Below are 9,901 nucleotides of genomic sequence, written 5' to 3'. Positions count from 1 at the left end.
ATTTTGTTTCCTTTCGGTGTTTTGTCGGTCGAGCGTAAGGTACGGTAAGTGTTACTTGCATAATGCCAACAGTTTACATTGTTTACATGGCCATATCCTGCAATAACGCTTGTAACCGGAATCTGTGATGTATGGACATTGGCTCAATACATATAGTGACGGTCTTTTCCTCAAAGAAAATTTGCGCAAGTTTGCATCTTATACGGAGTGAAACATTCACTTATTTGTAGAGCTTTAAATTGACATAAAATTGCTCCTTGATATATAAGAGCAAATTTCACACTTTTAAGTACCATATAATAATTACAGTAATTATTTATATATATATATATATATATATATATATATATATAAATATGAATAAAATGTATTTTTGAAGTACACCATCTATATATGTATTTCGCAAGTAAAGCATATAAATTTGTCGCGCCAATAGCAACAGTAGCAGACGGTACGGTGACTTCGAGCAAGTGGAGTTTTGTTTACAATAGCCATAGGCGTAGGAGGCGGTGGGGCTGGGGGGGGGGGGGTGCAGCCTCCCTGACCAGATATTTTTGTGAAAATTCGGGCTATATGCTGAGAATTTTTCGGGTACCTACTGAAAGCTATTACGTAATACAAGGGTAAAGTAAACTCCGGGTTCTTGGGAACGCACTATGAGAGTGAACAAATTTGCACTACAACTTTGCATACATAATGGCTATCTACGTGTGTGCCACAGTCTACAAAGTTACGCTGCGAAATCATACGCATACGAGTTACGTTCAATGGAACATCGTCTATTGTGTCATTGGTTACATATAGTGTGCACCTGCTAGGTAAGGTTAATTCAGCCAACGTTATAGAAGAATTCTCATACTTCATGGTAATATTCAGCTTACAATACTACATATTTGTTTTATAAAGGGGCGAATGCTTTCATCTGACAGGTTTGTGGAGTACCTCTCACTAGTATTGGACCAGTGCATGCATACTATTCCTATACCAGAACAAAGCACGTGCTTATATAGAACTTTTTTCGCTCACTCTATACAAGGGATAGCTTTTTCAGTGCAAGTGAATCTCGGACGTTACGCGTGTGATGATAAGAATATTTTGGTTGTTTTGGTAAAAATCTAAAATGATGTTTTAATACATCATTTTACGAAGATACTGTTCTTCTTTTAAAGTGTTAGGACATATTTGTAATGAATTGTCTTAATCAACCGTTCAAGTGTTCAACTCGTGTATATTGTAAGTATGGAGTTGAGGTATGGAATGGGGAAGTTGTGCCAGAGGCTGGAAATTCTTTAGCTGTACATATAGAAGCAATAAATGTATGTTTGTATTCTGTTTAATGTATGTATCATCGCTTCTCGGCTTTTTGGCTAAGATCATGTGTAGTATATCTGTTCACTTTCGAGGGGAATGGTGATACACACCCGACGATGATCACACAGTCAGTCCCGATGCAAGGGGTTTGGTAGTTTGGTTTTCGTGCCCAGGTTTAAAAAAGTAATTCTGTTTAATGCACATATCATGGAAAGAATTGTGAAACATGAAAACTCAAAGAGTGTTTCGAATCTAAATGATGGTTCATAAATGCATTACAGCACAAATAATGCAAATTGTGTAAACATCGAAAATGAACCTACTATTTTTTTTTTTTGGGTATTACTATATAGATCTATATATAGGTAAAAATCAGTATGAAATTGGTGATCATTGGAGCCAATGGTGCTACGGGCCTTTGCCTCGTACAACAGGCGGTGGACGCTGGACATGACGTCACAGCAGTTATGAGAAATACCGACAACTATCCAATTCAACATGAAAACTTGAGGGTAAGCTATAAACTTAAGATAACAAACCCTTTCTTTGCAAGCGTATCTCAGTGTTCATTTAGAGAGGAAATGGTTTCCAGTTGCAACTGAGAAATCCACTACAAAGATTTATAATGGTTACTGATATTTCATAATTAACAGGCTTTTTACTACCATGCACCCTCACCACATTTATCTTTCTTCAACATTTAGCTATACAGTGACACGCTCGGTGCGTTTGCTTCTGTTTTCAACGTTAGGCAACTTATACAGTCGCCAAAATATCACCTCGTATTTCAGCTCATAATTCAAGTCGCCATACATTTTGAAGGTTATTTACGTCATTTGGGTCATTATTACGCCCTTAACGTTTTCAAATTTGACAGGGAGTCGAACTAAATTTTAAAAGTTTGGAAAACACTGTACATTGATATAAATATATAGAAAAAAATATGGTATGAGCGGAGTAACCACAAAGGGTATACACAGATTGCGTCCATCGTATAACACGTATATGTAACATGTCTTCCCTTTATGCGATGTTTATCTTTGATTTCTTATCATATAAATTCGTGTGTGTGTGTGGTGGGGAGGCCGGGAGGCGAATTTCTTTTTCCTGAACCTTTCGGGCAGTGTACGTGGAGTTTAGCCAATCAGAGCGAGGCTGTGTTGATGACGTACTACTCAGTAAAGATGGTCAGTCGGGTAAATGCGTCCCCTCAATAACATAAGGTGGAAAACGAAAGAGCGCGAGTTCGAGCCCCCGTGTGGATTTTCCCCCCACTTTTTCTCATGTTCAAGTAGTTATGTCCAAGTATTATATCATGAATTGAAAATCGATATTATAAGTTATGTCATGGTTTTCGTGCATGGTCATCTTATATATGAAACTCCGTAGATAGTGTGGCGAAAATATATATAGTTTCTTTTGTTTATTTTCCTTCTAGATCTTATTAGAGGGAAATCGGTCTCAGCCCCAAAATGTGGTACATCCGTTTTAGGAAAGTTTATCTTAATTTAAAGGCAGATGACTTGCTAGAATAAAAGACAAGGGAAACAGATATTCATTCTGGAACAATTAAAGAGAGAGGATTTATTGCATAATAAAACAAGGGCAGTACTTGCACTCTTATTTACCTAATTCGCTCATCAGTTTACAACAAACATTTGGCAGTTTCCACAATAAACCGTTAATTACTGGACCTCGTCTCTCACAAGGAGGTGCTATAGGACTGTACCACTGTGTACAAATATTGCTGTGTAGATGTGTGTAAACTGTAAGTACGTAACATACTACTGTACCAGTACTACAGTACTGAGTACAGTGTCATGTCAATCTGAAGACATTGTAAATTTGTACATCAGACAGCGATCATACATCGCCGTTTTTCAACAAAAACCGATGCAAACGTCACGTAAGTTGTGCACAATGATTCAGTATAATGTTATTAGTGCAAGGCCTATATACCTCAATACTTTCTGCTGTAGTACAACAATTATGTTGACTTATCGAATGTGATTTCCCCATGCACTTCAACATTTGGTAAGCACGCCGCTATCTTTACTGTAGTACGTCATCAACACAGCCTCGCTCTGATTGGCTAAACTCCACGTACACTGCCCGAAAGGTTCAGGAAAAAGAAATTCGCGGCCGGGAGGGGGTAGAGTAGAAGTGACTAATCAATTCTATTCCGCTGAGTTAATGGGCATTGGAAGGATTCGAAGGGGGTGACCGAAAGGTAGAGAGCATGCACAGATCAGCAATTCTAGAGAAATTGATTCACTTTTCTCAGTTACTGAGTTTTTCTTTTCGTCACTGAAGTGGTAACACGGACCCGAAACACAATGTTTGCATATAGTCTATAAACTTTAACCTCTAGGGGAATATTATGCGTACGGACCATAGTCTTGGGTGTATACTCGTTGAAACGATTATCAAAATGGATTTAATTTAATTCAAATATGTATATAGGTTTCATTATACATAGCCTGGCCCGGTGGTCCCTTTTGATTGGCCTGATATTATACTTGCCAAATGATGACGTCACGAATATTGACCTGCACCCTCAAAGTAGTTTCCTTACACTGTGGGTCATTTCGGCTTTATTGTCTAATTTAATACTTTTCATATGGAAAAGTTTAGGCTATAAAAGAGCATTTGCTCTACAAAGCCACACAGACTAAAATCCGCCGATGTTATGAGTCACCGGTATGAATATGCATATTGACAGGCGGACTGTTCCATTACCGGCAAGGGGATTGTATTTGTTTCTAAATGAATTGATGCTAAAATAATTATAGCAGTGAATGTAAACGAACACTGAGACATGACGTTGTGTTTATACATTTATTTGTCTGCACACCTTTTAATCGAACTTGAGAAAATAACATTTGTTACAAATCAATTGGTTGTAAAAGCAAAATAAAGAGTTACCCACTTATAGTGGTATCATCCAAACAAACAACCAGTGATAGTCCTAGCGATAGCTTTAGCCTACGTACATACGAGTGTTAACCTAACTGTACGAAACCATATGCATTAATACATAAAGCACGGTAGGCCTGTACGTTCGCTACAAACGTTTACGTGGGCAATTTATATCACTATATTCATCCTATTTCAAAGGAAACTATGAAATAGGATTCTCAACTTGTTAATTTATGTTTATTGCAATGTCGTCATCTTATTTCATTGCATATTACTTAACAAATCTCGAAATTCACCTCAGAAATCACAATACGGTTGTCGGACGAAGCATCAGTGAGAATGTTGTTGATACGCAAGCTGATTCGTGACGTAGCTCATGAATAAATAATGAGGCGTTATAATGAGGTTTTCGAAGAAAAATTTCTAACGGAAACTTTCATTCGATGGAAAAAAGACATACAGTGAACATTAACTAATCAGAAATAGGCTTATATAATATGAAAGAACAGAATTTGAAGTTAGTTGCGCAAGTTTAGCCATGCAGTTTGATAAAACGGTCTGAGAATTCGAGTAGTTTGAAGTTAGCGTCCTTGTAAAATAAACGAATATGCAAGCACATAAATCCGACTGGACTAAAAATTTAAACTTTTTTAATCGGAAAACGACATACAGTAAAGTTCAGATTAATGATGATTCGTTAAAAGATTATGAAAGAGAAATGTTTAAACTACTGTAATTTGTTTTAGCCGATATCAGTAAATGATATCGGTACATTGATTTTTTTCAAAAGATCGCGATACGGTCGTTTTGGAAGGTATAAAACACACACTTAAGGCCCGAGGTCGACTATGCACGGATCAAATGATCGCCACCTTTCCATATGCAATTATTGAGAATCAAAATTACCGCAATGATATTGATATTAGATGCTGTAGCACGGAATGGATCCATTTCGTCGAAAAGGTTTTAATGGTCGTCTGTGTAGACCCCAACTATAGCACGCTATCATGGAAAAGTTTCTTGAGATTACGTAATCGACCTGTATGGTCGTAAAATGACCGCTTTTTACTAATTAGTCTGCAACGCCTACCACTTATTTTTTCTTGTATGAGGGTCTTTTTGTGAACGCTGTATGATTAACTACACTGTAGACATGAACACACACAGTGTTAACACAGGGAGCCTATGTCGTAAAGAAGCTAATTGTAGAGTCGAGGTCATTTTACAACCGTGGCAGGTCGATTACGTAATCAAAGAACTTTCCTAGCTATCGCGTACTATAATTGGAGCCAATAAAGCAGTAACTTTTTGGTTCCCATCCCTAAGACACATTTTCCACTGCCCTCGAAGCTTGACCGCCCCTCCCACACCCCATCTAGTTAACCATTTTTCCACCGCCCCTGCAGGTCATGTATACGAACATCTTTACAGATATCGCTAAAATTAATATTCTTGTATTTATTATATTATATTAATGTGTTTTTTGTTGTCTACAGGTCGTTAAAGGAAGTGTGTTTTCCGTGGATTCTTTGGTGGAACATTTTCAGGGTGGTGATGCTGTGATGTCATGTCTTGGTACCAACGTTTACCGTAACGTGACAATATACTCGGGAACCATCCCGGTTATCATTGAAGCAATGAGGAAGGCCAAAGTATCCAGGTTCATCGTTGTAACGTCATGGTGTACATCAGGTATAGCAACTGGTTGATCCATCTTACTTCGTATTTTATGTAATACATAGAAATGTTATGTGATGGTGCTCAATTTAACCGCTGGAATTCGCATAGTGACGTCACCAAGAAATAAATGTGCCAAAATGTTTTTGTTTATGTCGTTCGTGCATATTTTGTTTTTCATGTTTGCTTCAGACCACCGAATTATCCACATTCAAACTAGGAGGTATCTGTAAGGAAGGTTCTTGTTTGTGAAGGATATGAGAATAGAAATCTGTTCTTTATTTCATGGAAATACACTTTCTAATAGGATGTTCCCAGTAAATTTATAGCAAAATGTTCGTACTCACCCATCGAATTATCCACTGTACTCGACCTCAAATATCCGTGGGGAAATGTTCGTGGTTAATCAAATGAAGGACTTTTTTTGCATAGAAATGCATTTTCATATATATATATATATATATATATATATATATATATATATATATATATATATATATATATATATATATATATATATATATATATATATATATATATATATTTATATATATATATATATATATATATTATATATATATTATATATATATTATATATATATATATATATATAATATATATAATGTTCTTAGTGCATATTTAGGCTTTGCTGTAGTATCACCCAGTTGGGACAAGTTTTCTATATTTGTTGTATTCCCTGCATGTCCCGCTTCGAAGCTCTTGAAATATCAGTCATGATGAGAAGTATAAATATCATGTTTCTATCAGGTAAAGGTTAGGCACTGTTCATACTGTCAATACGAGTGCTCATGATGTGTGAGGGCTGTATAGAGTAGTATTAGCATTAGATTCATATTAAAGGTTATAGGAACTGTTAATACTGTCAGTACGAGTGCTATGAAGCATGATATATGAGGACAGTTTTAGAGAGGTGTTAGCATTAGAAAACTGTCCCAGCTGGCTGTGTAGTGTTTATCGTTATCTTTCTAGCATGATACTTAGTTTTGTCTTATCGTTCACCCTCTATATAGATAACCCACAGGATCGAGGTCCGTTCATGATGGAATGGGTCTGTAAAGTAACGTTTCTTAGGAACGTTCTGGCGGACATGGCCGTGATGGAAAAATACATAGAGGAGTCCTGTTCAGATATCAACTACTCTGTGGTTCGACCTCCAATACTTTCCAACACCCCTGTAACAGGTAAAGAAATAAACACTTCATTTAAATAACTATGCATATTCAATAAATAATCGGGTTAGGTTTTGAATTAGGAAGTGACTTCCGATCGGTCAATGTTGTCTCGTTTTGTACTTTAAAAAGAACAAAAACGAAACCACTATGCTTAAAGCGGTGATATATATAAGTGACGCTGTTCTTTATGGGAAGACTTCCTCCCTCTGTAAATTAAAGCAAAACAGTCTGGCGGCCGTATAGACTTTTTGCATTGCACTTCAGCTTTAAATGTGGAAAAAAAACTAGTGCTGAAAGTACTACTAAAATAACAGAGAAACTAGAGTACTTGCGGAGTGTGAAGACATGAGAATGAAAGCAAAAAGAGTGGACTGAAGCGAGTAGACTCGAAACAAAGAACAGAGGAGGGGAGAATATGACAGAGAGCTGGAATGAACTGAAAATAGGCAAAAGAACCGATTTATAATAAAGGTCTACAAACTAGTAAAACGAAGACTCTAGAGCTCAAACGTAAAGGCACAAAAAAGGGGGGGGGTGGGTCAGGGGTTAACCGGCCGCAGGGCCCGGGGTCAATTAGGGGTCCGGGTAATATGGGATAAACAATAATCTCTTCTTATTTTCGTAATAAACCTAAGAAGAAATGAAGACTTCAAGATGTGGGCCCTTTTTTCCAAGTATACCTTGTACATGGCTCATAACGCCATTGGAGGGAACTCTGAGGAGTTAGAAGCATCACGCATACACATGTGAATTGATGGGCATACTATTGATTCAACCATATGGTACAGTTGTAATCCAAATGACGGGTACCACCCTTAACCATCAAACCGATTTTCGGGGAGTCGCCAATACGTTAAGCCCGGAGACCATGCAATTATAGTTCAAGAAAAAGAAACATGTCGGTCCTGAAAGACGTTTACGTTTACGTTAACTACATAAACCGGTTAATGGTCTTCAATTTTGTATATTCTTTTCTTTTTTTTCAGATCAAGAAATTTATACGGAGGTTGATAGGCTACATGTTCCCGGAGCTGGTTATAGCAAGATTTCCAGAGCTGATGTCGCACGATTTATGATGATGTGTTTAACAACTGACAAATATGACAAGAAGATGGTAGCAATAAGGGTGTGATTTAACCGGAAACGATAAATACATAAAAAAAAATGACCCAAGAATCTTTTATGTGTATTTAACGTTCTTGTAGGACAGTAGAAGGACTATCCACTGAACCTGTCAGAAATATTAAAATATTAAAACCTATCAAAGAAAAAAAAAAATAAAAATAAGAGACGTTTAACTGCACGTATAATTTAATTTATAAATGTGGCCTCTTGTTCAGTGACACGGAAAACATTACATTTTCATATGTATAAATTTTATATAGTGTTACAAAATTTAAGTTCGCGTGGTTTATTACAATTCACACACAAACAGTTACACTGAAATTAAATAAGTTTCTCGCAAAAAAATTGTGCATGCACTCTATTATTGTAACGAAAGCAGTGTGTAATAAGTACGTCGCCTAGGATACGCGTTTATCGTGGTAGTTTTGACATAGTAAGGTTCTTTTTAACAATAGTAGATAAGCTAATCGACTTAAAGTGTTGATGTGGTTGGAGTTACCCAATCAATAAAAGTATACAATTATCCTTGGTTCTAATTTTTTCATTTGTCTTATTCAACATCTTACAAAACAGGGTTTGAGATGAATGGGGGTGGGGGGAGACTCGTGGACAAGAAGTCAGACCAAAGTTCACTGGTGTTGAAATTATATACGCTATCAAGATCCGTGAAGAGTCATTGTTTTGAAAATGATTTGGGGCGTGCGGTCAAATCCCCCCCCCCCCCACCTCCGACCGTGTTTGTGACGTACAATATTATTTCGTCCTTGAGTAACAATTTGCCAAAAACTTTCTTTACGAGAAAAAAAATAATAATCATCATATCCGATATAACATCCACTACTTCGTTTGATATGGATTGACTTCCTTGCACAGACAAATAGACCATGTAGAGTGCTTTCCAACTTTAACTCTAAACATTGTTGTAGTACGGCGTGCTTCATTCCAGTTGGAAAATCCCGTGTGCTTCAAAGCAATCTGCACGTGATGTTCAAGCAACGTTGGTGTCCGTGAATAGTATACAAATCATGAATGGTTATGAGTGCAATAGTGCAAATATTTCATTCGTTGAAAGATGGAATGTTCCATTTAACGAGGCGCAGCCGAGTTGAATGGAACAAATTACATCTTTCAACTCATGAAATATTTGCACTATTGCACTCATAAACATTCATTATTTTGAAACCATTCATTATTTTTTTATACAACATATTATATTAAGATGGGTAAAATGCACTCATGCAACAGATTGTTTTGAACAGACAGGTTTCTCTGCTCTCTTACCATTGAAAAAAGTGCTACCGAAAAAGTATAACCTATGGTTCTATTTCATAGAGTGGAATTAAGCGGATTTTGCATGCAGTCAACGAGCAATTGACCAATCAAATGACCAGAATACAATTAGGTGTTGTATTATAGAATTTAATTGACAGGGACTTGCTTAAAGTGGCAGTGCTTTACTAAATGCGCTGATGTTTTGTTAACAGCCATAAAAGTTCTGGTCAAAGTTTATGGAATAGTATAGTCTTGTTCAAGACCCTGTTAGAAGTAATACATCAAACATGTGATTACGCTATCGCGACATTCGCTACTGCAGTGTATGGCAAGCCAAATGCAATTAATGGAAAAGACCCTGGTTTATAGGATTATAAAAAATCAAGTTTTATCAGTCGATAAT

At 36.7% G+C, this 9,901-nt stretch overlaps 1 protein-coding gene across 5 annotated transcripts; it reads left to right on the top strand.

Moving 5' to 3' along the window:
- Positions 1 to 8,749, top strand: LOC139962981 (flavin reductase (NADPH)-like). 5 transcript variants are annotated; one of them, XM_071963423.1, is made up of 5 exons: positions 1 to 44; positions 1,665 to 1,823; positions 5,727 to 5,922; positions 6,940 to 7,110; positions 8,088 to 8,749. In XM_071963423.1, the coding sequence occupies exons 2-5, from the start codon at positions 1,689 to 1,691 to the stop codon at positions 8,231 to 8,233; spliced, it is 648 nt and encodes a 215-aa protein (XP_071819524.1). In that variant the 5' UTR covers positions 1 to 44; positions 1,665 to 1,688; the 3' UTR covers positions 8,234 to 8,749. The 5 variants fall into 5 exon arrangements, with proteins under 5 accessions (XP_071819524.1, XP_071819521.1, XP_071819522.1 ...); XM_071963420.1 differs by lacking the exon at positions 1 to 44 and adding an exon at positions 687 to 818; XM_071963421.1 differs by lacking the exon at positions 1 to 44 and adding an exon at positions 746 to 865.
- Positions 8,750 to 9,901: the final 1,152 nt, after the last annotated feature.

The sequence above is a fragment of the Apostichopus japonicus genome, chromosome 21 (genome assembly GCF_037975245.1).
Source record: "Apostichopus japonicus isolate 1M-3 chromosome 21, ASM3797524v1, whole genome shotgun sequence".
NCBI lineage: Eukaryota > Metazoa > Echinodermata > Holothuroidea > Aspidochirotida > Stichopodidae > Apostichopus > Apostichopus japonicus.
Note: the sequence above shows the minus strand (reverse complement) of the source record. Positions and strands in the feature narration are given on the sequence as shown.

Bases quoted from the DNA above. Each gene is read 5' to 3' on its own strand.
- LOC139962981 (XM_071963423.1), top strand. From the start codon at position 1,689: ATGAAATTGGTGATCATTGGAGCCAATGGTGCTACGGGCCTTTGCCTC. The intron at 5,923-6,939 runs GTATAGCAACTG...CCCTCTATATAG, and splicing joins AACGTCATGGTGTACATCAG to ATAACCCACAGGATCGAGGT. The intron at 7,111-8,087 runs GTAAAGAAATAA...CTTTTTTTTCAG, and splicing joins TTCCAACACCCCTGTAACAG to ATCAAGAAATTTATACGGAG.